The sequence below is a fragment of the Podarcis liolepis genome, assembly GCF_965112155.1.
Source record: "Podarcis liolepis genome assembly, chromosome: 1".
NCBI lineage: Eukaryota > Metazoa > Chordata > Lepidosauria > Squamata > Lacertidae > Podarcis > Podarcis liolepis.
Window position 1 is genome coordinate 6,195,228 of NC_139554.1, and position 27,834 is coordinate 6,223,061.

General features: G+C 43.1%; 1 protein-coding gene across 5 annotated transcripts in view; it reads right to left on the bottom strand.

Annotated features, from left to right (window-relative positions):
- Positions 1–7,653: 7,653 nt before the first annotated feature.
- TBPL2 (TATA-box binding protein like 2) overlaps positions 7,654–27,834 on the bottom strand; it is a 100,419-nt gene continuing 80,238 nt past the window's right edge. Inside the window, exons 1-7 of one of the 5 annotated variants that reach the window (XM_083515885.1) lie at positions 24,352–24,767; positions 19,389–19,795; positions 15,683–15,770; positions 14,437–14,528; positions 11,138–11,305; positions 9,757–9,851; positions 7,654–8,022 (exon numbers count right to left, since the gene is read on the bottom strand). In XM_083515885.1, coding sequence (XP_083372011.1) covers positions 7,943–8,022; positions 9,757–9,851; positions 11,138–11,305; positions 14,437–14,528; positions 15,683–15,770; positions 19,389–19,795; positions 24,352–24,402 — 981 coding nt within the window. In that variant the 5' untranslated portion in view covers positions 24,403–24,767 and the 3' untranslated portion in view covers positions 7,654–7,942. The other 4 variants (XM_083515887.1, XM_083515886.1, XM_083515889.1 and 1 more) reach the window with 4 other exon arrangements.

Below are 27,834 nucleotides of genomic sequence, written 5' to 3' on the forward strand. Positions count from 1 at the left end.
ATCTCCTCAGAGTATTGCGGAAGAACAATGTCAATCAACATTTGATGATCTCCTTCTACCGGTCCCCAGTAGAAAGTGTCCTTTCCTACTGCATCACGGTGTGGTATGCTGGTTTGACATCATCTGATAGGAAGTGCCTAGAGAGAGTGGTGAATACTGTCCCATTAAACTTTAATTAGTTTAATGCTAATCAAATGTCCAGTGCGCTTCCGATGCCACAATGTCCCATTACAGCAGAGCATTTCGCACAGCGGCTCAAGAAGGGCTGGAGAGTCAGCATCTTTTCAATAAAGGAATCTTGGAGCAAGCGGTTTGGAACTCAAATAAAAGGTTTATTTAAACAAAACAAAAACCCTGGTGAAGAATCACACATTTCAGCAAACACGCCCCAAAAGAAAAGGGAAGGGGGGAAAAGAGGCAAACACACTAGTGAGTTGACTATTTATACAAACTCACATTCCAGGAAGCTTAACGACCTCCAGCTGCTCAGTGATTAGAGTGTCCTGATTAGAGCTTCTTAACCCTTTAATACCAACACCCCCTCTCGCTCGTAACACTGAGCTGTACCAACCTTAATTCAAATTTAAACCTGAACAGAAACATTTATGAGATTGCGGACTCAAAGCTTTTGTAAAACCGTCTGCGAGATTTTCTTGGATTGGACAATACTTTAGTTCAATTAAACCTTGTTTTACACCTTGGCATACATTTTGATAACGGATATCCAAGTGTTTTGTGTGTGCCTTGAATTGACCTGATTTAGCTAGTTTAATACAAGGTTGATTGTCTTCCCACACTCTGATAGGTAGGGAACATTCTCCAAACAATTCTTGTACCAGTTGCTTATAAAATTCCAGTTCTCTACATACATCTGATAATGCATTGAACTCAGATTCAGTTGAACTTAAAGCTATAAGTGATTGTTTTCTTGATCTCCAACCAATTAGTGCATTTCCAAATTTTATCGCCATTCCTGACACTGATTTTCTATCTGGTCCAGCATCTGCCCAACTGCTGTCGGCCCAACATTCAAGTTGTGTGCTGCCCTCTGCTGATAGTTTTAAGCGAAACCTTTTGGTAGTTTGGAGATACCTTAAAACTCTTTTTACTCCTTGCCAAGCATGCATTGATGGTTTTTCAGCTTGTCTACGCAGCATGTTGACAGCATATGTTATATCGGGCCGAGTCCACTGTGCAATGTGGAGTAGACTGCCTATCGCTGACTGATAAACCCCGGGATTACAGAACTCTGTCTGTTGCTCAGTTTGAGCATCCTTTGTGTAACTTAACTCCATTGGGGTTTTAACACCAGCACAGTTGTCCATTTTAAACCTTTCCAGCAACTGCTGGATCTTAGCTTCTTGGCTGAGCCAATAGTTCCCATTTTCATCTTGCTGAATTTTAACTCCTAGATAAACAGATACATTGCCTAGTGATTTTATCTGAAACCTTTCTCCAAGCTTTGTGGCAAATTGTTGTGCAAGTTTATCGTCCTTTCCACTGTATAATAAATCGTCAACAAATATCAAGACTGCTTCTTGTTCACATCCCGAGCCTTTTAGATAAAGACACGCATCTGCTGCGCTCTTTCTGAACCCCATGCTCTCTAGAGCATCATTTAAGCAGGAATTCCAATTACGAGCGGACTGTTTCAACCCATAAATGGATTTGTGTAAGCGCCAGACCTGGTTTGGCTTGTCTCCTTCAAAACCTGGTGGTGGCGTCATATAGACTTCCTCCTGTAAGTCTGCATTTAAATAAGCCACATTGACATCAAAATGAAACAGCTTATTTCCCTTCTTAGCTGAAGAGGCTAAAAGCATTCTTAATGACTCCGATCTTGAAGTAGGGGCATAAATTTGAGAATAGTGAACTCCTTTGCGCTGTGAAAACCCTTTTGCAACTAGTCGGGCTTTATATTGCAACTCCTCAGTAGTTGTGGGCTTTAAACGATATACCCATCGACAACCTACAGCTTGTTGCCCTTTTGGAAGCTCTGTACTTGTAAACACACCGAGAGACTTCATTGAAGCCATCTCTTTTTCCATTGCTTCCTGCCACTTTACGGCTTCTGAGCTTGGAAGCTGTTGTACTTCCATATAGCTATCTGGCTCACACTGTGCCATATTTACGTATACACTTGTCACCTTAAACCGCTCTGGCGGCTTGCCCTTTGTGGCACGTTTTGACCTGCGCAATTGCTCCTCTTGTGCCCCCTCTGACCGTTGGCTGTCAGAATCTGTCTCAGACTTTATGTCTGGACGTGCCTCTAAGGATAAAGACCTCCGTTTAGATACCTCCCTTGGGCTTGGTGTTGCAGGCGACCTGCTTTGCTTTTGCTGTCTGCTAGGCCTACTGACTGGCGATGTTGGAACACTCTTAGATTCTGGCTTTTCTACCTTAGGAGAAGAACCTTGTGCCTGGTCAGAATCTGCATCTGAACCATGTGCACCATCCCCTTCTGGCTCATCACCCTCTGGACTTTCATTCTCAGCATAAATACCTAAATCATCTCTCAAAATGTCAGGGTTAGCATGTAAGTGAGTCCATCCAGATTGCTCACAAAATTCAGCGCTCCTACTGAGGACCACTCTTGTAGTATCCCCATCTGGGTTCACGAACCTCCAAGATTTGGCATGTGGTTCGTACCCACAAAAGATGAGTTTCCTAGCCCTTGGACTTCCCTTTTTCCTTAACGCTTTTGGGATAAGTACATAGGCTTGAGATCCAAACACCCGAAAGTAATTAACTTTGGGCTTCTTCCCATATAAAGCAAAATATGGCGTAGTATCAATTACCGAATTATATACTCGGTTCAGAACATGAGTAGCCGTCTTCCAGGCTTCCGCCCAGTAACTTTGAGGAAGTTTAGCATCAAACAACATAGAGTTTGCCAACTCTTGCAGAACCCTGTTTTTACGTTCGGCCACGCCTCCTTCTTGGGGGGAATAAGGTGTAGACAGACGATGCTTAATTCCCTTTTTCTTAAAGAAATTCTGCAACACAGACCCGGTAAATTCTGACCCTCTGTCTGTTTGAAAAGCAAGAACTCTAGTACCGAATTCAAGTTCTACTGCATGAACCCAATTTTTAACAGTTTCTGCAGTATCTGCTTTTGTTTTGAGAGGAAAAAACCATGTAACCTTTGTTTTGTCATCTGAGAGACACAGTGCATACCTCGAACCTCCCATGCTAGCAACAGGCATTGGGCCACATAGGTCCATATGCACAAGTTGGAATACTTTGTCAGATTTCCTATTTGAACTGGGATAGCTGCATCTATGAACCTTCGCCCTTTTGCATGCAGTACAATCCAAATACTTAGCACATTTGTTCAACTTGCACCCTTCTGATAATTCAGGTTGTCTTTTAACATACTGAAAATTAATATGTCCCAAACGGCGGTGCCATAAATGAACACAAGAATTATGGGTAGGTGAGTTCACACAACCAGCATGAACCTGTTCAACTTCATCTGGACTTGTCTCAAAATAATATAACCCATCTCTGCATTCCACCTGCAAAAGAGATACATTATTCTTTGAAATAGTGCAAACCCCATTTTCAAACACAGTTTTAAACCCATTTCTATCAAGTTCTGACACAGACAAAATACACCCCTTCATTCCCTTTAGCACGTAGGCATCAATTTCTGTTTGCAAACACTTCAAAAACACTGTGCCCACGGTCTCTAAGGAACGTTTAGTTGAATCTGCCATTGTCACAACTTTAAGGGTTTGCAAATGTCTGCAATTCTGCAAACGGACACTAGATGGCGCCACCAGGTGATGAGATGCACCACTGTCGATCAACCAGCGTAGCTTGCTGCCTTGGCCATGCCCTTGCATCAACGCCATTGCTGAAGCCATGTGCTGTGTGCTGTGGGAGTAGCCATGACCTCCTCCTCTTCTTCGACGTCCCCTGGAACTCCTTGTCTGGTAACTAGGGGCAACGGCCTTGGTGCTGTCTTGACCAGGTTCACGTGTACAATTCCTGATTAAATGGGAAGAGGAACCACAGCGAAAACAGTGTCTAGCTGCAAAAGCATTTACTGTGTTCTCAAACTCAGCATCCCCACTCTTAGGCACAGCATAACTCCCCTTTGAAGACAAACCTCTTTCTCTTTGCCTTTTATCCTGTTCATCTGCAAGTCGAGAAGAAATGTATTCAAGGGTTAATTCAGATGAAGGCATAGCTTCCAAAGTTAAAGCTAGAGTCTCATAGCTTTTATCAAGAGAAGACAACAAAATGTATGACTGCTGCTCCATAGAGAAAGGAATGCCCAGCTGTCTTAGTTGATTAAAGGCAGACACCATTTTGGCAATATGTTCTTTCACACACGCTCCCGGTTGGAGACGTAAATCAAACAAACATCTTGTAGCATGGATCTTGGCCCCCGCAGTGTTTCTGGAATTTAGCCGCTGCAGAACCGTCCAGACCTCATGCGTGTTCTTTAACTCAGAAACATAAGGCATTTGCTCTGGTCCCACTGCCAAAACTAGTAGACCTTGGGCTTTCCTGTCGCGTTTCTGTGAAGCTGCCGCTGCTGCTTTCTCTTCTGCAGACGCGTCTGCAGCTGCCTGTAAAGGCGGTGCTTCAGTACAACTCCACAACTCTTTTGCTTGCAACCAAACCCTTACTCTAGCCTTCCAATCTTGCCAATTTTTCCCATTGAGTCGCGTAAACGGGACAGCAAAACTTTCCTGGGACTCTGCCATCCTCCCTGGGGCTTAGGAACGATACTCACAGACCTGTAGACCGTCTCCCAGCTGCTGAGGTGGCTCCTCGAGGAATAAGACGTCTTCCAGCGAGTACAAACTGCGCAGTGCCTCTTTAAAACTTTTCCTAGGCACGTTGCAGGACTCAAGCTGCTTTGAAGGCTTTGGTTGTCGGCAACCGCTTCTGTCTTCGCTCCAGTCCTTTCATAAATCACTCTGAACTGCACTCCTTATCTCCTTCTTGACGTACAAACATCCATAACCTGTCCCATTAAACTTTAATTAGTTTAATGCTAATCAAATGTCCAGTGCGCTTCCGATGCCACAATGTCCCATTACAGCAGAGCATTTCGCACAGCGGCTCAAGAAGGGCTGGAGAGTCAGCATCTTTTCAATAAAGGAATCTTGGAGCAAGCGGTTTGGAACTCAAATAAAAGGTTTATTTAAACAAAACAAAAACCCTGGTGAAGAATCACACATTTCAGCAAACACGCCCCAAAAGAAAAGGGAAGGGGGGAAAAGAGGCAAACACACTAGTGAGTTGACTATTTATACAAACTCACATTCCAGGAAGCTTAACGACCTCCAGCTGCTCAGTGATTAGAGTGTCCTGATTAGAGCTTCTTAACCCTTTAATACCAACAAATACAGCACAAGATATTATGGGCTGTCCCGTGAATCCGCTGGATGACATTGCGGAAGAACGTTGCCTCAGGAGAGTGAGGAAAATTCTCAGGGATGATTCACACCTTGGCTGGCACTTTCTTGATCTCCTGCTCTCAGGCAGAAGATATAGAAGCATGATTAGTCGCACCAACAGGGTAAAGAACAGCTTCTATCTGTGGGCTGTTAGGCTGCTGAATGAAAAGATAACAACAGGGCAACTGTCAGTAAACGAAGGGAATTAAGACTAAGAGAGCTGAGTGGGGGGTGCTCGTGTAATCTCACTTTATACAAGTTGTACAAGTGACAATAAAGTATTTCAATTATGAATGTTAAATATAAACGCAACGGCAGGCAGGGAGTTAAAAGGTTCGCGCTGGTTCGCGTTTGAAGCTGAATTTGTCCCCTTTCACTTTTAAAAGGAACAAAATATTGACAAAATATCCGAAAAAGGAAAACTTTGTTGCTAAATCTGCCTTTAAAAAAAAAAGGAAAAAAAGATGGATACAAATAGCAATTGTTTCCCCTAGAGGGAGCTTGTGAAACTGTTATTAAAGTCGAACTGGGGAGTTTTGCAACTGTAAAAGATTAAGGTCGTGGGACCAGACTTCGACCTTGAACAAGAATGTGCTCAGAGGCTCCGGTGCTTGCCTTTTGCAAGACAAGTGCTTTATTGGAACAGTTACATGAGAAAATGGATTTGATGACAGTTGCGATAGGAAATTTTGGACAGGCAGTGGGTACCTATATAGAACCCACTCAGGAATCAACCCAGGAATGTGCTTTGACAGATGAGATGAGGGAGGAGGCTGTTGCTGGACCTCGGGTGGCAGAGATGGAGGGAGCTGTGGCCCAGCAGGAACATGAGTCATTGGATTTGATGAATGAACCTGGAAAAAGTCAGATTTGGAGAGACAGAGATCTGCTTGGTTTGGAGATGGGGGGCTGGATGGACCCCCCTATGCAGAGATGTTTTGATTTTTCAAGTCTGGCTTTAGGCCGGGGGGAGCTCGGAGTTGTGGGGGCCCCTAATTTTGGAGGGGCCTTGAAACATGCCTTTAAATACCACATGGATTTCAGTGTTGACTATGGAAAATGGGCTGACTTGTCGAGAAGGGACAAAAATATTGTCAAGTTGGAGTCTCCCAGAGTGAAAGGAGCAGAAGACGAAGTAAAGTACAGGTATAAACATGAGGAAGACCTGCGGAAGGGACATGGAAAAGACTTAAGAGCCTCGGATATAAGGTCACCAGGTTGATGGACTAGATGGATGGGATAGAAAGGACTGACAAAACCCGAGACCAGGAGAAGAGACGATGGATGAAGATTGGAAGAAAGTTTTTGAAATTATTTGGCTTTAGCAGAAATGTTAAAAAGAATTATGTAAGAATATGTTATGGTTAAAAGAATTCGGTATAAATAAGATTTATGTTTTAAGGTTTTTTATGGTAAGATAAGGTTAAAATAGATCAAGGTAATTTAATGACAGAATATTGTGAAAGATGGAAAGGATTTGCTGAGATCATTAACAACTAGAATACAAAAAAGGGAGGTGTGAGGAGGTCGATGAAATAAGTTAATGAAAGTTAAGGATTTGGGAATATTGGATTTGTTTTTAAATTTGTTGTATGTTTTTGTTTTTTTATTGTGTTGCATTGTGTGTTTTGTTTTTTCTTTTTGATTTTGGTTTTTATTGATTTGTATTGTTTAATTGTTATTTTTATCTATTCTTTTCCTTTTTCTCTTTTTCTTATCTTTTCCTTCTTTTTTCTTTGTAACTTTAAAATTCTCAATAAATATCATTTTTTTTAAAAAAATGAAGCTGAATTTGTCAAATTCACAGTTACAGGAACAATAGGAAAACTAAAAGGCAGCCATTCTCTGGCATCTGCACTCATCCGGATTTTACCATGTAGTTCCCCAACCAACGTTGTCAGCAATATGCTAATGACACACACCTCTGCTTCTCCTTTTTCTTTTTCCCTGCCTCTTTCCTTGCAACAGTGGTGTGGACAGACATATTTAAAACCGTGTTCATGGAAGACAAACATACTCGGCTATGAGCGATCGCCAAAGAAAAAGACAACCTGCTGAAATGCTGATGAGCTAGAACCAGGCCTTCCAGTCAAATGGGTCTCCCATTCCACATCAGCCAATGTGGCTAGACTACATATTGTTTAACGAATAATTAAAAAACAACAACCCAGTATTTTAATAGTGTGATTTATCTTTATTTTAGACAAAAATACATTTTAAAAATGGGGAACATTTCGATTTCAACAGTATTCCAAGACGCTAACCCATTCCCTAAAGCATTCTTACAGAACTAGTTTTTGTATTTCATATCTCTTTTATCACATTTCACACAGTTCAAAATTCATAGCCCTTTTTTCTGTAAGGAATTCACAAGAAGAAGAATACGATGAAACAGACTGACAGCGTAGCGTCAAACTGTAACAGAGGATTAGAGGTATTTGACTGTCAACAGTCAATTTGTGTGTTTGAGAATTTTGTACTTGATGCTAAAACTCGCATAAACGATACAATTTATCAGAAAAAAATTAAGAAGCTTTCTTAAAGCCCTTCAGGATTGGATAGATGTTTTCAAATGCTTCATAGATTTCAGAACGGTATTTGGCACCTAGGAAAAATGGTTTTGAAACGAGCATTAATAACATTCATAAGAAATGAAATGAAGTTAGGAGCAATGCCCTAAAAATGTTCTCTGCCAGGAGAGTAAAGTTGAAGGGGGAAATGGGGGGAAATTTTCCATAGCACAGCCCTTTTGAACTCCATTATCAGAGTGGGATGGTTTTTGATCATCTCCACTAGACTGGTTGAAAAGCCTACCATAGTAGATGACACCTTTCTTCCTTGTCAGTTCCTGGCTTATAATGTTAATTACCATGTCAGTTTTTCCAGCTCAGCATCTTACACCTGGCCTGAACAGAGACAAATCTATCTCACATTTATTTTCCCTAGTTGCCACCACAGCATTCTGATTGGGTTTGTTTTTCTTAAACCTGCCAGCTATCCATTTCAATGAGAAATCAATAGTTTTTTATTAAGAATTTACACTGTTCACTTTCCCCCCAAAACAGCTATCCTGTTTCCCGCTTCTCACATGTGGTGTGTATACACACACACACACACACTCTTATCCTATCACCATTATGTATCTTGTAATGTACGCCGGGGTGCCTGGCGTGCTCTGGTCCATGGGGTCACGAAGAGTTGGACACGACTAAATGACTAAACAAGAACAACAATGTACATATTATATATTATGTAAAATTGCATAATTTTACATAATATATAATAAACTATTACAGTGGTACCTCGGGTTAAGTATTTAATTCGTTCCGGAGGTCTGTTCTTAACCTGAAACTGTTCTTAACCTGAAGCACCACTTTAGCTAATGGGGCCTCCTGCTGCTGCCAGAGCACGATTTCTGTTCTCATCCTGAAGCAAAGTTCTTAACCTGAAGCACTATTTCTGGGTTAATGGAGTGTGTAACCTGAAGCATATGAAACCTGAAGCGTATGTAACCCGAGATACCACTGTACATAATAAAATTAAATAATATATATTATGTAAAATACATATTATTATGTATTTAGACACAGCGGGTGGCACTGTGGTCTAAACCACTGAGTCTTGGGCTTGCCGATCAAAAGGTTGGCAGTTCAAATCCCTGCGACGGGGTGAGCTCCCGTTGCTCGGTCTCTGCTCCTGCCAACCTAGCAGTTCGAAAGCACATCAAAGTGCAAGTAGATAAATAGGTCAATAAATAGACAAACGTCGGCTCCCTTGGGCAGTAAAGCGAGATGAGCGCCGCAACCCCAGAGTTGTTCGCGACTGGACTTAACTGTCACGGGTCCTTTACCTTCACCTTTAATATTTTTGCAGGCTTCAGAAAAGGACCTTAAATTCTTTTCTTCCTTATAGTTTTAGGGCAGAAGTGATGCTTAAAATGCTTTTCGCATTTCACACATCAGTAAACCGAGATGATCACACTACACTGATCTGGGTGTAAAGCTCAGCAGTTGGGCTCTCTCTCTCCTGCATAAACTTTCACAAGCAATGCATTCCAAGCATAAAAAAATAAAATGAAACTGTTCTTAGGCTGCGGTCCAATACCACTAACCTATGCATAAGCCCTGCTGAATTCAATGGGGCTTCTGAATAGATAGGTATAGGATTGCACCGATTGTCACACGGTGCAATTTTAGTAGAACAAATGTAAGATGTCCGATTTTACAGCTCCCATACGTTTCAGCAGGGCTCAGAACTGGAGATGTTTCCGACAGATTGTGCCTATAGCCTTCACATGCAAACTCCTAGGTCAATAGTTTGTGCTGTATACATCACTTACCAGTTAATACAACTTTCCCAGACACAAAGATAAGCAATACAATCCGTGGTTTGACCATTCGATAAATGAGGCCAGGAAACAGTTCTGGTTCATAGCTATTTAAGAAAGAATTAAAATGCATGAAGTTAGAAAGTCATTTGGCATTGTATGTGACTAATGGGAGTGTTTTATGTGACTTTGGGGTTTAATGCATCAGAGGGGAGAGGGGAGATATCAAAAGAGCGTCTACCCTCTTCGAAAGGAAAAGGGAGGAAGCAGCTTCTGAAAAGGTCATGAGGGACACAGGTAGTCCAGGTTAGCAGAGCCAGCAAGCATCAGTGTGGGATTATGTGAGAGGATACAATATCAACACCAGGCTATGTTCATATGACCGCTTACTCAAAATCGATTGCACGCCACAATGATACAAGCCTCCATTCACAAGCAGTGTAAATGGGGCTACGTGGGGCTACCTTTGAAGGTGACACAGAAACTACAACTAATCTAGAATGCGGCAGCTAGACTGGTGACTGGGAGCAGCCGCCGAGACCACAAAACACCAGTCTTGAAAGACCTACATTGGCTCCCAGTACGTTTCCGAGCACAATTCAAAGTGCTGGTGTTGACCTTTAAAGCCCTAAATGGCCTCAGCCCAGTATACCTGAAGAAGCGTCTCCAACCCCATCATTCAGCCCGGACGCTGAGGTCCAGCACCGAGGGCCTTCTGGCAGTTCCCTCATTGCGAGAAGCAAAGCTACAGGGAACCAGGCAGAGGGCCTTCTCGGTAGTGGCGCCCGCCCTGTGGAACGCCCTCCCATCAGATGTCAAAGAGATAAACAACTACCTGACATTCAGAAGATATATTAAGGCAGCCCTGTTCAGGGAAGTTTTTAATGTGTGACATCTTAGTGTATTTTTTAGTGTTTTGTTGGAAGCCGCCCAGAGTGGCTGGGGAAATCCAGCCAGATGGGTGGGGTACAAATAATAAATTATTATTATTATAAAGCAGCAGAGGACTAGAACATGATCTTGCCTTGAGGGCAAAGTGCTCCCTGGTTTGCAACACCCACAAGCTATTTCAGGCATCTCCCCTGTTAAGTTGTGGGTGAACATATCAGACGACACAGCGATTCTTCAACAGCTTTTGTTTATTCAGAGGCCAGAACAGAACTGAACTGAAGGGTTCAGTCAGCCTACTTATATAGAGCTCCAGTACCATGTAATTGCAACAATTTTCTAAAACTATCCAATCACTGAACGTCACTTTTGATCCCTTATTTGCATACCTATCTACAGTATCCCCCTGCTGGCCCAGGGTGAGAACTTCAGTACATAACATCCCCCAAAACAGGAAGAGCAGATGTTCTGTTTTCCTTTCCAACAGCGGCATGGATGGACGTACCTACTGAACTGCTGATGCGTGAGAACCAGGCCTTCGAGCCGGATGGGAAATCTCACATCGCAGCTGCCCACCATGTTCTGTATTTTGAAATCCAGGAATTTAGCAGGGAATCCAAGCTTCTGCACCACACGGGCGTACTTCCTGGCTGCCAGCCGAGACTGTTCTTCACTGCAGGTTCACACACACAAACACAAAAAGGGGGGTGGGGCAGAAATCCAGCCACCAAAGATTTGAGGCATAGCTGTCAACTTACAGATTTGAAAATAAGGGACCAGCAGCCTCGAAAATAAGGGATCAGCAGCCAAAATAAGGGATTTTAGTCAACCAGCAGCCAAATGAAGCCTCAAGCGGTGGTTCCCACAGCGCAGCAACCCGGCAAAGGGATACAGCAGCAAGGAAAACCACCGTCACCTCTCTGCTGGGAAGCGCTGAGCAAAGGCGAGTCCCCAGGCAACGCGGCCGATTTGATTGGCACAAGGCATGCAAGCTCCACCCCCCAGTCGTTCTTAGACTCCTTATTGGGTGAGCAACGCAGCCAAGCAACACAGTTGGAGCCTCCCTCCTCCCTGGCCAGCAGGGAGGGAGGGAGAGGAGCTGCTTCCTTTGAAACCTGGGAAATTTAAGGGACATCATCACTAAGGGACAGCAGCGGGACACAGCGCTGGGATAAGGGACTTTCCCGCCAAATAAGGGACGGTTGACAGCTATGGTTTGAGGAGGGCTATAGGTTGGTCTGTGCTTGGCAATGGATCCATCAGGTTACAGCAGAAGGGAGAGATGGCAAGCAGGAACACCATCTTGCCTGAGACGCCAGCTCTATCAGGCTTCCCCTCCAACAGCTGTCATTGGACAGTGCACCTTTCATCACGCTGCTGCAGAGGGAACCAAGGGAGCAGGGCCATCCCATTGACTCTGCTGAGAAGCTGCAACTTTTGACTTCTCTCCTTGAGCCATTTCCCATCCCAGCTGGTCTAGTGGCCTGAGTTTGCTCCCCATTAAATGGGGTTACCTTTGAAGGTGACCCGGAAACTGCAATTAATCCAGAATGTGGCACCTTGACTGGTGGCCGCCGGGATCACATAACACCGGTCCTGAGAGATCTGCATTGGCTCCCAGTACATTTCCGAGCACAATTCAAAGTGTTGGTGCTGACCTTTAAAGCCCTAAACGGCCTTGGTCCTGTATACCTGAAGGAGCGTCTCCACCTCCATCATTCAGCCCAGACACTGAGGTCCAGCACCTAGGGCCTTCTGGCAGTTCCCTCATTGCAAGAAGCCAAGTTTCAGGAAACCAGACAGAGGGCCTTCTTGGTAGTGGCACCCGCCCTGTAGAATGCCCTCCCACCAGATGTGAAGGAAAAATCAGCTACCTTATCTTTAAAAGACATCCGAAGGCAGCCCTCTTTAGGGAAGTTTTTAATACTTAATGCTGTATTGTTTTTAACACTCTATTGGGAGCTGCCCAGAGTGGCTGGGGAAACTCAGCCAGATGGGCAGGGTATGAATGAATGAATGAATGAATGAATAAATAAATAAATAAATAAGAATGTGGAATTATTTAATTGTACATCAAAATGAAAAATAATTCTGTATATGTATTGCTGCAGCTGCAACTTTGGAAAATTCCATTGAAGCTAAGCAAGAGGAACAGAGAGCCTAAGAGATTATAATTAACTTAGAATGTCTTTCTGCAAGCTCACAAATGGAGTTTTAGCTTAGATCACATGAGAAAGGTATTCGGTTGCAAATCTCCATTTTGTCTGAGTTGGTTTTTGCTCTCTCCCTGGAAGCAGCAGGAGAGAAAGGTGTGCAATTGATTCTCTCCAGAAACGCAGCTTCAGAGTATAATACAGGCTGTGGAAGAGGCAGAGCTTTGTTTTCAGCTCTGGGTGAAGTAATTTCATGTTTCTAAGATGTTTAACCTATGCGTGGACAAGCATATGATACTATGCAATAATTTGGGTGTAACATTACTGTTGCAAGTCTGTTTTGCAACAAGTTCTATTACTAAAGCTTTTGAACCGTATTTTTGGACTGGACAATTCTTATTTCAAGAAGGGTCCATTTTTATTCACCCTACTGCTTCCAAATGCACAATAACAATACCCCCCCTAAATAAATCTCTTTTCCTTCTGGCTCATTTCCTTTATATTGTGGTCCTGAGGGCAGAGACAGGCAAATGTTAGTGACATTTGTAAGGTATTCTGGGAACCTTTTTCAACCACACTGCGAGGTAAAATTGTTTACAAGCAAACAAAATGTTTCCCACATTATTCCAGTTGTTCCTATTTATTTATCTGTCAGGACAGACCCTATTTCTTGGTACTTGTTCAGAGCTCTTGTATAACTGGGGCCTGAGAATTGGGGTGTTGCAAGCATGTCTCCATTTTCTTCTGTGAAATGTACAATGTAAACATTATTCAAATCAAACAAATCTGTACGTGCTGACTTTCAACCATTTATTACAGGCTTTCTGCTATCCTTTGGGAGGGGCAGAGAACTATGTGGGCAGTGAAAAGCCCCCCCCTCTAACCATTGTATATCCTACTAATCGCAACCTGGCCTCCAGTAGTTCACTTGCATCACCCACAACACTTCCAACCCTTATATTACAGGGTCAGATTTAAGGTGCTGCTTTTGACCTTGAAAGCCCTTCACGGCCTAGGACCCTCATACCTACGGGACCGCCTCTCCTGGTATGCCCCACGGAGGACCTTAAGGTCCATAAATAGCAACACCCTAGTGGTCCTGGGCCCTAAGGAAGTCAGATTAGCCTCAACCAGAGCCAGGGCCTTTTCAACACTGGCCCCGGCCTGGTGGGACGCTCTGTCTCATGAGACCAGGGCCCTGCAGGATCTGATTTCTTTCCACAGGGCCTGTAAGACAGAGCTGTTCCGCCTGGCCTTTGGCTTGGAGCCAATTTGATTCCCTCCCCCTCTTTCTTTTTCCTTTTTCCTTTCTCCTCCTGTGATGAGGCTGCATTTTAATTTTTTTATGTTTCAATATTTTAATGTTGTATTTTAATCTTGTTTTTAAGTTGTATTCATTCAACTTGTTTTTATTATTGCTTGTTAGCCGCCCTGAGCCTGGCCTTGGCTGGGGAGGGCGGGGTATAAATAAAAATTATTATTATTATTATTATTATTATTATTATTATTATTATTATTATTTTCAGAGTCACATGGCTAGGCAAAACATATTTAAAAGGAAGGAGAGAAAGAAAGCTAAGATTTGTAGACAGCTCAATCCTGCCCGCCATGTCGGTGCCCCGTTTATTCTGGGTTCATAGTAAAGTCCCACCTTTTCGCTCCTGTGCAGACCATTTTGCCGGAACTAAATATGAGGGCCGTTGTCCTTGGTTCTCGAATTCTCATGATCACAGCAGCAAACCTCTGAAGTTCAGGAAAAAAACCAGATTACCACCTTGCGAATCTGTTTTAGACAAGTGCTTCTGGCAGTATCTTACGAAATACAGAGATTTGACCCGACAGGTGCACTCTGCGCATGCTCATCCTTCTCATTTCTGAGGCTCTTGCAATGGAGGAATCTACACGACCTGTTTTCCACAAGCCCTTTCTATTATTACATTTATATGGCACCTTTTCTAGCAAGGAGTTCAAGGCTGTGTACAAGGTTCTCCTCCCCCCCAGTTCATCCTCACAACAAACCTGTGATATAGGCTAGGCTGAGAGAGAGTGACTGGCTCAAGGTCACCCAATGAGCTTCATGGCTGCGTGGGGATTCGAACCGTGGTCTATCAAAGTCATAGTTCAACATTGTAGAATTGTAGAATTGGATGAGACCACGACGGTCATGTACTCCAACCTTCTGCAATGCAGCAATCTTTTGCCCAACGTGGGGTTCAAACTCATAACCCTGAGCTTAAGAGTCTCATGTTCTACCGACTGAGCTATCCCAGCACATCCATCTCTAGAGTCCACCAAGTCTGAGCCCAACCATGTGAGTACCTAACAATCCTCCCCCCAAGAAGAATCATTGCAATTACTGATAACAAGCAGGATGATTAAGAACTGTGTGGAAATAAATCACTAATCAAAGGCATGGCTTGTGGAATATCTGGAACGGAATGAAAGGCCTTGGTGACGCAGTTATAAAAAGAGACTTGTTAGGGCAGGTCTGGCTACAGGATTTCTGATTGAGGGGGTGGAGACCATGGCTTGTTATTATATCGGACTGTGAGTTTGACCTGGCAGTACCCCTGAGAAGATTGAGGAGAGACTGACAGACCTGCGAGAATTAACGGGCAGACTTTAAGAATGTTTTGTACGGGAGTGCGGAAATGGGTCTGTCTGTCTGAATATGGCTCTTGGAGGAATAAAATCCACACAGGACATAACAACGTTTGTTTTCAACCCGCTTGTGGAGACTATCAGAGGTCACAAAGAAAGGAATATATGACAACAAGAAGATGATGAGGAAAATAATAAAGAGAAGATATATTTTTAAAAAGTCTGAGCCCAACCAGAATCTGAAAGGGGAACAATTTCTCAGAGGCATGGCACCAAACAGCTTCCCTGGGGCTTACCTTTGGGTTGAATTCTGCATTCCTAGCTTGAAGGGCAATGTTCTTGAGGTCCAGCTTACAAGCCAAATTTACAGTGGCCACGATATTCCTAGGAGAACAAGGGAGAAACATTGCACATTGAAGACTTCATTTACGAGGGGATGCAACAGATTGACAAAGGTGCCTTTAGTGCTTAGAAGTGGCATGGATAAGTTCATGGGATGCATAAAAGATAATTAGAAGTCACTTGAAAGTAATAAATAGGCTAAGGGTTAGTATAAGAATGTGTTGTAAAACATTAAGGACTAGAATACTAATAAAAGAGAGGAGGATAGTAAATGGAAGAAGTCAATTTCAATAGAAATATGATTTTAGAGAACTGTTACAAGGTGATACAATGAAATTCAGTTAGAGGGGAACCTGAGGAAGTCAATTAACAATGTAAGGCAATTTGGGTTTCGGAAGAAATAATTATTTTTATGTTTTTCTTTTGTTCTAAAAGGATATAGGAGTCTAGGATCTAGGATCTAGGAGTCTTGGTTGACCACAAACTTAACATGAGCCAACAGTGTGACGCGGCAGCTAAAAAAGCCAATGCAATTCTGGGCTGCATCAATAGGAGTATAGCATCTAGATCAAGGGAAGTAATAGTGCCACTGTATTCTGCTCTGGTCAGACCTCACCTGGAGTACTGTGTCCAGTTCTGGGCACCACAGTTCAAGAAGGACACTGAGAAACTGGAACGTGTCCAGTGGAGGGCAACCAAAATGGTCAAAGGCTTGGAAACGATGCCTTATGAGGAACGGCTAAGGGAGCTGGGCATGTTTAGCCTGGAGAAGAGGAGGTTAAGGGGTGATATGATAGCCATGTTCAAATATATAAAAGGATGTCACATAGAGGAGGGAGAAAGGTTGTTTTCTGCTGCTCCAGAGAAGCGGACACGGAGCAATGGATCCAAACTACAAGAAAGAAGATTCCACCTAAACATTAGGAAGAACTTCCTGACAGTAAGAGCTGTTTGACAGTGGAATTTGCTGCCAAGGAGTGTGGTGGAGTCTCCTCCTTTGGAGGTCTTTAAGCAGAGGCTTGACAACCATATGTCAGGAGTGCTCTGATGGTGTTTCCTGCTTGGCAGGGGGTTGGACTCGATGGCCCTTGTGGTCGCTTCCAACTCTATGATTCTATGATTCTATGATTCTATTCTGTAATGTGTTTTCTTTTGCTGTTTTTTGTAATGTATTTTTTTTCTTATAAATTTGGAAAAGCAATAAAAATTTTTTTGGGGGAAAAGTTCATGAGATGCATCACAGCAAATCGGCCATTCCTTTCTGTACTGAGCCATAAATTGAATGTCCATCATACTTCTCCTCCTCCTCCTCCTCCTCTTCTTATTTCTAGATGCAATTGGTTCCGGGAAATCAATCAACATCTGTTGGGATTGCATAAATTTGACCCTGCTAGTTTGGGAACATTCACACAACACAGTGGTACCTCGGTTTAAGAACAGTCTGGTTTAAGAACGATTCGGTTTACAAACTCTGCAAAACCGGAAATAGTGTATTGGTTTGAGAACTTTACCTTGGTCTAAGAACAGAAGCCGAATGGTGGATGGGGAACTGGCGGCAGGAGGCCTCATTAGGGAAAGCGCGCCTTGGTTTAAGAATGGTTTTGGTTTAAGAACAAACTTCCGGAACGGATTAAGTTCATAAACTGAGGTACCACCGTACATTCAAAGCACCCCCAATGCACATTTTAAACATAGAACCTGAGAGTTAAAGATAAGCAAACAAGGACTTCCGGGGTGGCGCCAGAGATGGAGGGACTTTTGGCCCAGCAGGAAAATGAGCCTTTGGATTTGACAAATGAACTTGGAAAAAACCAGATTTGGAAAGACAAAGTTTGGATTGATTTGGAAATGGGGGGTTGGACTGACCCCCCTATGCAGGGATGTTTGGACTTTCCGAGTCTGGCAATGGGCCGTCAGAGGTTTGGAGCTGCTGGGACTCCCAATCTTGGAGGGAATTTGAAGCATGTCTTAAAATACCACATGGAGTCTAGTCTGGACTATGGGAAAGGGGCCGATTTGTTGAAAAGGGTCAAAAACTACCAAGCTGGAGTTCCCACGAGTGAAAGGAAAATATGAAGAAGAGCTGCGGAAGGGACATGGAAGAGATTTGAAGGCCTCGGATATAAGGTTGCCAGGTTAATGTGCCAGACTAATGGGATAAAAAGGACTGACAATCCCGGGACTGGGGGGAGGGGACGCTGGAAGAAGATTGGATTGTTTTTATTCTCTTTTTTATCATCAGAAATGTTTTATGAACATTGTAAAAATGTTGAAATGAAATTACGTGGCTCTTGTAAAAATGTTTAAAGAATTAGGTAAAAAGGTAATGGTTATGAGAAGCTGGTAAAAATAAGATTTAAGTCTTAAGTTTTAAGGTTTTTTATAAGATAAGATGAAAATAGAGTAAGGTAATGTAATGACAGAATATTATGAATTATGGAAAGGATTTGCTGTGACAATTATTAATCAAGATACAAGAGATGGGAGGAGGTCATGGAAAGAAGGTAATGAAAGTGGAGAATTTGAAAATGATGGTTTTATTTTTTTTATTTTTCTGTTTTTGTCTTTTTTCTTTGTAATTTTGTCTTTTTTTCTTTGTAATTTTAAAAACATTCTTTTTTCAATAAATATCATTATAAAAAAATAAATAAAGATAAGCAAACAAGAGCGAAGAGAATATGTTGCCATTGCTTAGCAACCTGGAGGCAGGCTCCCATTTGCTCAGGGAAAAGGCCCCCAAGTGGCTAGCAGCAGCAGTAGTAGTAGTAGTAATACCCTGCCTTTTTCCCTGATGGGGACAAAAGGTGGCTTCAGATAAAAATAAGAACAACCAAAAACATAGAAAAATAACAATTAAAAAAAACAATTAATGATTTGCTGGATAAAAGCAACCATGGTAAAGGCAAAGGTAATGGGACCCCTGACCATTAGGTCCAATCGTGGCCGACTCTGGGGTTGTGGCGCTCATCTCGCTTTATTGGCCGAGGGAGCTGGCATATAGCTTCCGGGTCATGTAGCCAGCATGACTAAGCCGCTTCTGGCGAACCAAAGCAACACACGGAAACGCCGTTTACCTTCCCGCCGGAGCGGTACCTATTTATCTACTTGCACTTTGACGTGCTTTTGAACCGCTAGGTTGGCAGAAGCAGGGACCGAGCAATGGGAGCTCACCCCGTCGCGGGGATTCGAACCGTCGACCTTCTGATCGGCAAGTCCTAGGCTCTGTGGTTTAACCCACAGTGCCACCCACATCCCAAAAGCAACCATATTTCAATCTATTGATTTTGTACTTAATACACATATAACTTTAACCCACCAGGGGGCACTATTTGTGTAGAAAGCTAACTAGAACTTGTTGAAACAAAATTTAAAAAATCCTTCCAGTAGCACCTTAGAGACCAACTAAGTTTTTTATTGGTATGAGCTTTCCTGTGCTTGTTTGGTAAGCCTCTGTGTTTAAGTTAACTCCACCCCTTAAAAGCTGAGCCATTTGTTGTTTGCTGTTCTCTCCAGACGAGATGTCTGCTATTTCTCTCCTATCTCCACTCATCCCGTAAACAGTTCCTGCATAAATAAAGCCTTTGAACTCTACAAACTACAAGAGTGACTTTCAATCTAAGTCACCCAAGCTTCAAGGCGCTCTAACAGGAATGAACCTACTGCAACTGTGGGACGATGCCAGAAGAACTTTCTGAAGCAGAGGCCATAGGGGTCATCGGGTTCATGGGAAGACAGGTCCCAGAGGAATCGGGCATCCTAGAAGCATCGGGCGATGGTTGAGTTGCGTTTTCATCCCTCTGTCGGGACAGGCCACTACCATTCAGGAAGATGCCACTGTCTTGCGATCCTGACTGAGAGCCGTGCTGCTCCCCCAATGACATTGCACGGCCCTCGTGTTTGTTATCCGGGCTTAAATAGTCAGGCAGGAAGCTGAGGTCAATCGAGAAGTTGTGGGTCTGGTCGGGCGGAGAATGAAACGCTGCCCCCTGGTAGGAGGAAGGAGGCAAGTCTGCCGCAAAGGGGCTCATGGGAGCAGAAACGTGCGGGCTGGACGGTGGAAAGTTATCCTATCACAAGATGGGAGAGAGAAAAAACAGTCATCACACTTCTGCGTTAATAGGACATAAGAAGAGACGGCTGGACCCATCTAGTCCAGCATCCTGTTCACACAGTGGCTTCCCTGTGGGAAACCAGCAGGCAGGATTCGAACACAAGAGCAGCTCTCCCCTCCTGTGGGTTCCAGCAACTGGGATTCAGAAGCTTTGCTGCATCCAACTGTGGAGGCAGAGCCGAGCCATTGTGACTAGCAGTTGCCAAAAACCCTTCGCTATAGGTAAAGGGTAAAGGGACCCCTGACCATTAGGTCCAGTCGTGACCGACTCTGGGGTTGCGGCGCTCATCTCGCCTTATTGGCCGGCTTACAGCTTCCGGGTCATGTGGCCACCATGACTAAGCCGCTTCTGGTGAACCAGAGCAGTGCACAGAAACGACGTTTATCTTCCCGCCAGAGCGGTACCTATTTATCTACTTGCACTTTGAGGTGCTTTCGATCTGCTAGGCTGGCAGGAGCAGGGACTGAGCAACGGGAGCTCACCCCGTCACGGGGATTCAAACCGCCAACCTTCTGATCGGCAAGCCCTAGGTTCTGTGGTTTAACCCACAGTGCCACCCACATCCCCTTGAGACTCCTTAGGTAAAGGGACCCCTGACCATTAGGTCCAGTCGTGGCCAACTCTGGGGTTGCGGCGCTCATCTCGCTTTACTGGCCGAGGGAGCCGGCGTACAGCTTCCGGGTCATGTGGCCACCATGACTAAACCGCTTCTGGAGAACCAGAGCAGCGCACGGAAACGCCTTTTACCTTCCCGCTGGAGTGGTACCTATTTATCTACTTGAACTTTGACATGCTTTCGAACTGCTAGGTTGACAGGAGCAGGGACCAAGCAACGGGAGCTCACCCTGTCGCGGGGATTCGAACCGCTGACCTTCTGATCAGCAAGCCCTGGGCTCTGTGGTGCAACCCACAGCGCCACCCGCGTCCCGCCCTTTGCTATAAATTGGTCCAATTCTCTTTCAGGGCCATCTAGATTGGCATCCATGACCTCTTGTGGCAATGAGTTCCATAGTTTAACTGTGCACTGCACGTTTTCTTTGATCTGTCCTGAATTTCCCCACCATTCACTTGAGGTCCATGGGTTCTAGTGTTAGGAGCAGGGGAAACCTTTCCTCTATGCCAGATCCCCCAAAATAATATGTTCAAAATACACTGCAGCAGCAGAGGACCACAATTCGAGCAAAGCCTTGGCTTTTTCCTCACAGGGCCATGTTTACTGCATAGAACTGCCAAAACTCTCTGCTACCGGCTGCTTAGTCCATGTAGTCCAGGATGACAACTCAGGAACATAACTTGCCGAACAATAACTTGATTTGTATTTACTTTTATTATATACAGAGTATAGCACAGCTTTGTACAAGTTACTATACACACAGACTCGATTCTTACTCTACACACCAACCTCTGAACTCTGTGATAGGAATTTTTAGGTCTTAGATATATGGTAATGTTCATAAGTGTACCAACCAAGCATGTACATAGATCAGCACAGGAAGACTGACCTGAAACCATTTTGATTCCTAAACTGACCAAATGTTTTCTCTGCAAGGTCAAAGTGGGAGATCTCCCCATTGTCTCTTTCCTCACAAATCCTGTCTTAAGGGCACATTTAAGATATGAATAGGGTGTGAGCCTGTGACCTGGCCCAGGAACTAAGTATTTATCATTACAAAAGACTGGCCAGGCTCCCCAGGCAATCCAATCAAGTAAGCAGGGTATCTAATCAAGTAACCTGCCAGACAGGAGATAAATGACAGGAGAAAAACAACATTCAAATTTCTATTTTAAGACCACCTTTTCTGTGATTTAGGTTTGATGTATCTGAGGGGTGGTCTTAGGTTACACCCCTTCTGTGATGTATGTATGATGTTTCTGGGGGTGGTCTTGATCTACAGGGTGGCAATTTCAAAAGTCTTTATAAGGCCTTGCACGCCATTTTTCAGGGTTCCTCCTCCTCTCCTGCAGGTGAGGGGAGCACCCTGTTGCAACAGATCAATAAAGATCAGGCTTACTAGCTGCTTTGCTTCTCAATATTCTCTGGTTGGCCTCTGTTATTCTCTCCTACCAGTTGGGAACCTATGTAAGGACTCTATATGGGCTCTTGGATACCCCATAAGGGAAAAGGGGAATTTTTGTTTACAACAACACCAAACTACTGTGTCATGCTGCTTATAAGGGGAAACTTTTAGCCAAGCACTACCTGTTGCTAGCATAGCTGTCAACGTTTCCCTTTTTTTAAGGGAAATTCCCTTATTCCAAATAGGATTTCCCTTAAAAAAAGGGAAAAGTTGACAGCTATGGTTGCTAGGCTTCCCCATCTCCAAGCAGGCTTCCTCATGTACTCTGGTTTCACTTGGCTTCTTGCCAACTCACTAATTGTCCGCTTCAAAGCTGCCGTTTCTCACAAACCTCAACACCCACAGCTACTGGGCATTTATTCAGGTTCTGGGCATTTATTCCGATTTGATTGCGGGGAGGTTAGATGGTGTTGTGTCAAAGCAAGCGCTATCCCACACATTCCGACACACTTTCCCATCTTAGAACGTCCACTAACACTCAGCCTCAGCTCGCTATCTGCAATTTGGGAATACGGTACAGTGGTGCCTCGCAAGACGAAAATAATCCGTTCTGTGATTCTCTTCATCTAGCAGTTTTTTCGTCTTGCGAAGCAAGCCCATTGACGGATTAGCGGATTAGCAATATTAGCGGCTTCTAGCGGCTTATCTGCTGATCGGATCAGCCGATAAGCGGCTTAGCGGCTTAGAAAAGGGGGGGGGGAGGAAAAAAACCCAGCAGGAACTCGCAAGACATTTTCGTCTTGCGAAGCAAGCCCATAGGAAATTCGTTTTGCGAAGCACCTCCAAAACGGAAAACTCTTTTGTCTAGCGAGTTTTCCGTCTTGCAAGGCATTCGTCTTGCGGGGCACCACTGTAATTAGCTTACTTAGTCATGTTCATAGCTCAGTGGTACAGCACATACTTTGGATGCCAAAGATCCCAGGTCCAATCCCTGATGGGTGACTGGGGCAAACTCTTTATTATAATTATTATTAATATTACTAATTGCAAAAAATGCAACACAAACAGAAAAAACAATACCACAATGACAACATTAATTGGCTACACATCACCTAACGTCACACATATTTTTGACTTCCGAATCACCTCATTGAGCTTTCTAAATATTCTTAACCTATACGCACTTCCTATTATATCTATTACATCTCAGGAACAATTTTTTACATCTATAATTCTCTTTAATATTCAAGATTCAATCTATACCTGTCAGGAGATTTGCATTTTCACAGTATTGTTTTAAATATTCTTTCAATATTGTCCATTCCTTGCTCACTTTCTGACTTTCTTATTCTCCCAGTCATTTTCGCAAGTTCCAGGTATTCTATCATCTTCACCTGTCGGTCAAGCTTTATAGGAATTAAGTCGCCTTTCATTTTTTTTGCTACCAGAATTCTGGCCGCTGTGGTTGCAAACATAAAGATGGTTCTAAAGCTGTTGTTTTGTATTTCAGTGGACATAATGCCTAACAGAAAGCCTTCTGGGTTTTTTTTGAAAGGAGAATTTAAAGATCTTTTTAAGTTCGTTGCATATTATGTCCCAAAATTCTCATATCCTCGGAATTGGCAGAAATGACTGGCAGAATCCGAGATCAGGGAGAAGAGGTGGTGGAAGAAGACTGGAAGAAATTTAAAGACTACCTGCAGAAATACTGTAAAATTAATGAATGTTGAAGGGATGTTGGACTGAAAATAAGCGGTATTGCTAAAAAGATGAACAAGAATATGTAAATGCGGATTGACAATGGTTGGAAATATATAGTTATAATAGGTTAAGATAATAAGTAAAGATAAATGATAGAGGGTAAGGATTTGCTGAACTAACTATGTGAACTGGAATACAGAAAAGGGGTGTGTGAGGAGGTCAGGAAATAAGTAAATGAAAGATAAGACATGAAAACATTGATTGTTTTTCCTTTTTTTAAACTTTCTTCTTTACTGTCTATGTATTTGGTTTTCGTATTTTCGTATTTTTTTGTCTTTTATTATTGTTATGTTTTTTTATTTTTCTATCTACAATTTTGTAACCTTTTATTGTCTGGAAAAGTTTAATAAATATCATTTAAAAAACAACAACAAAATTCTCGTATCCTCACACATCCCACCTGGGATTGGGACAAACTCCTGCCTTAAACCCTGCTACCTTCTGGGCCACATGAACCAATAGGCTGAATCAATATAAGGTATATTCCTATGTTCCTAGATGCTAAGCAATAGGAGCAGTACAGAAATAATATGACCAGAATCCATCAAAATAAATGTGGAAAGAACACACTTGCTCAACTGGTTCCAATGGCGTGACTGGGAGTTTTGCTAGTTCCACAGTAAAAAGCGGATAGCCACTAAGGCCTGCAGGTATTCTTTGACTCTGCCAGTACTAGCAGGAAAAACAGTTGCCCTTTCAAAATAGATTAAACCCCAGCATCCTTCATTTTACCTGGCCTGTACACTGGTCCAGGTAATTTTCCAAGGAAAAATCCTCATCCATGCTTCGTTTCCCTATTCGACAGAAGAGCAGGTCAACGGTTTCCAGTTACAGTATCGATGGAGAAAGAAGGTGGAAACTGCTGTAGCAACCTGGAGATCATCTCTCCAGCTGGTGATGTTGGGAGAAAATGACTACAGGTGAGTTGAATTAAGAAACACCCTTAATTGGAGAAAAGGGAATCAGGTGGTCTAAGAAAGCCTGAGAAGCTATTCACTGGGAGAGTTCTCCTGACTGCTCTCCAAATCTGTTGGTATTTACAGGAGAATCTCACAGGCTTACCCAAGCAAAGCTGTGCTGGTCATACTATAACACCTGACTTCCATTTGACCGTGTGCAACCAGAACTTGAGTCATATAAAGGCTTCGAAATTACCGTATTTTTCGCTCCATAAGACACACCTGACCATAAGACGCACCTAGTTTTTAGAGGAGGGAAACAAGGGGGGGGGGGAAATATTCTGAACGAAACAGTCGATGTATGATTTTTGTAGTTCATGCTGTGGCCACAGACAAGTGATCTGATGGTGAATTTGGGGTGACTCAATGCAAAAATCCTGAGGATCCATGTGGATCCGTGCTTTGTAACCACGTTTTTGTGCCATTGCGGCCCCACGCAACAGTGGGTGCGTGATTTTTTTGGTGCAGGCTGTAGCCATGGACATGCTATGTGATCTGATAGTGAATTTGGGGTGACCCAATGTAAAAATCCTGAGGATCCATGGGCTTTTACTTCCCCCCTCCCAGGCAGCCTCCTCTAGCATCCCTTATCTCTCTTCCGATCCCACCCATCAGCTGTTTCCTTTCAACACTCTCTTCCCTTTTGTTTGCCTTAGTGTCTTTTCCTTAGCTGGAGCAGTTTTTGCCGGAAGAGTAAGAAATTTGCCGGAAGAGTAAGAAATCAAGATAACAAATTTTTAAATAAAAGAATGGAAATGGTTGCTTGAATATTTCCAGAGAAAATGATTGTAAAATTAGTGAAATGTATAAAATCAGTGAAATGTATGAAGTCGAAAAGTATAAATAAATATATATATATAAAAAAAGCATGCATCTCAGCGGCAGGATAATCTTGGACATGGCTTCCTGGAGAACGAGGTGAGGCTTTGTCTTGGGTTACATCCATACCAGAAACAGGCAGCCCTGTTTAGGGAAAGTTTTTAGTATTTGATGAATTATTGTATTTTAATCTTTTGTTGGAAGCCGCCCAGAGTGGCTGGGGAAACCCAGCCAGATGGGCGGGGTATAAATAATACAAATATTATTAAAAATAAAAAAAATTCCTTCCAGTAGCACCTTAAAGACCAACTAAGTTAGTTCTTGGTATGAGCTTTCGTGTGCATGCACACTTCTTCAGATACACTGAAACAGAAGTTGCCAGACCCTTCTATATAGTGAGAAGGTGGGGAGGGGTATTACTCAGAAGGGTGGTGGGAATGGGAGATTGGCAGATAGCTGAGATGAGCCTGTTGACGACTCTTAACGACTGCAATAGGTCTTACAGGAAAAGGCAAGGGGTGAGAAGGTGAGAAATGGCTTAGTCATGTATAATGATTAGTCATTATACCAAGAACTAACTTAGTTGGTCTTTAAGGTGCTACTGGAAGGAATTTTTTTATTTTGACTATGGCAGACCAACACGGCTTCCTATCTGTAACAATTATTATTATTATTATTATTATTATTATTATTATTAAAAGAACATGGCTCCCCCTCAAGTGCTGGGAGCTATAGTTCACACCCCTCACCGAGCTACAATTCCCAGCACCCTTCACAAACTAGTTCCCAGCCATGTGCTTTGGGTGTATGGTATGGATGTGACCTTGCTTTGCCCGGTTTTCCTGTTCCTCTGGAGATCTTTGAAGGCATTGAAGAGCAGATAGCCAGCTAAAGCTGCGGTACCGGTTGGAAGACTGATCATCTCCCAGAGCACTTCAACAGAAGCAAAAGAGCGTAGGAAGACACCCACAAAGCATTAAACAGGTGGCATGTCAGGTTAGCAGAACCCAAGCGCAGAGGTCGAGTCTCCTTTTCAGCACGGTGCAGGCTGAATAGAGAAGTCTTGGGATTTGTTGAGGTTAAATGTGTTCCAAAGTAACAGACCATCAAGCTGGGCTTCCATTTTAATCTGTGGCGGAGAACGTAGGAACGTGCCTTCCACCGAGTTGCACCATAGGCACATGGTCACCTTCTCACCAAGCTGTTTGGCACTAGTCTTGTAGCCCAGTCCAGCCTTGTGCAGGTCTACAATCTTGTCCCTTACATCCTTGGACAGCTCTTTGGTCTTGGTCATGGTGGCTACTTTGGAATCTGCTGGATTGATTGCTTCTGTCGACAGGTGTCTTTTGTACAGGTACTGTTAACGAGCTGGGATTACAGGTACGACCTCTCCCTTACAGCAGGTGCTTCTAATCTCAGCTCCTTACATACAGTGAAGATACCAGGTAGCCTGACATCTGGATGGTCGATAGGGGATCAAATACTTATTTCACTCATTATAATGCACATCAATCTCTGACTTTTGTCTTCTGGGTTTCTGGGGGTTTTCCTGTTATTATTTTGTCTCTTTTGTGTGCATGCACACTTCTTCAGAACAAACTTAGTTGGTCTCTAAGGTGCTACTGGACAATTTGCTAATTATTTTTATTTATTCAAACTCTTGGACTACACCAAAACGGCAAAACTGACCAGAAAGCTCAGGAACCAAGAAGACAGAAACTTCAAAAAAGAATGGGAAAAATTTATAATTTATCTTGGAGACCACTGTAAGCAGATGAAAACATTAGCAGAATTGCAGAAACACTTGTAATGTAGCAAGTACTATGGAGATAATGGAGTTATGTATATAAAATATGGACTACTGAAAAAATATGCAGTAGAAAAGGTTAAAAATAGGACCCATGGAGGGGAAGGTGAGAAGTCCAGAGATTCAGAGAAATCTTTAAATGTGGATGTACTGTATATGGTTGTATTGTTATAATGTTATACTTGTAAAATCAAATAAAAATAATTTTTAAAGAAAATTTGCACATGCTAATTTATACATAGGTGCATATATGGAAATAAGTTATGATATACGCAGAAACACATCTCACCCTAGCCAGGAAGACGGTAGTGTGTGATGTGTGTGTCTGCTCAATCTGTTGTCTAGGTGCTCACTGTTGATGGGCAGTTTCCAAGGTTTCTGTCCTATTCCCTTATTCTTTATATTTAAACTATTCTTTGTCTTTGTAACTTTGACCAGAGCGTCCTTTGAGCAGAGGATGCCTTCAAATCAAGGATTTCCATCTGTAAAGTAGGGCACATGGCCACCCAACTTAGCAAGAAAAGGATGGTTACAAGTGCCCTAAGGAGGTCAGACTATCTTCCACCAGGGCCAGGGCCTTTTCAGTGATGGCTCCGACCTGGTGGAATGCTCTGTCCATGAGACCAGAGC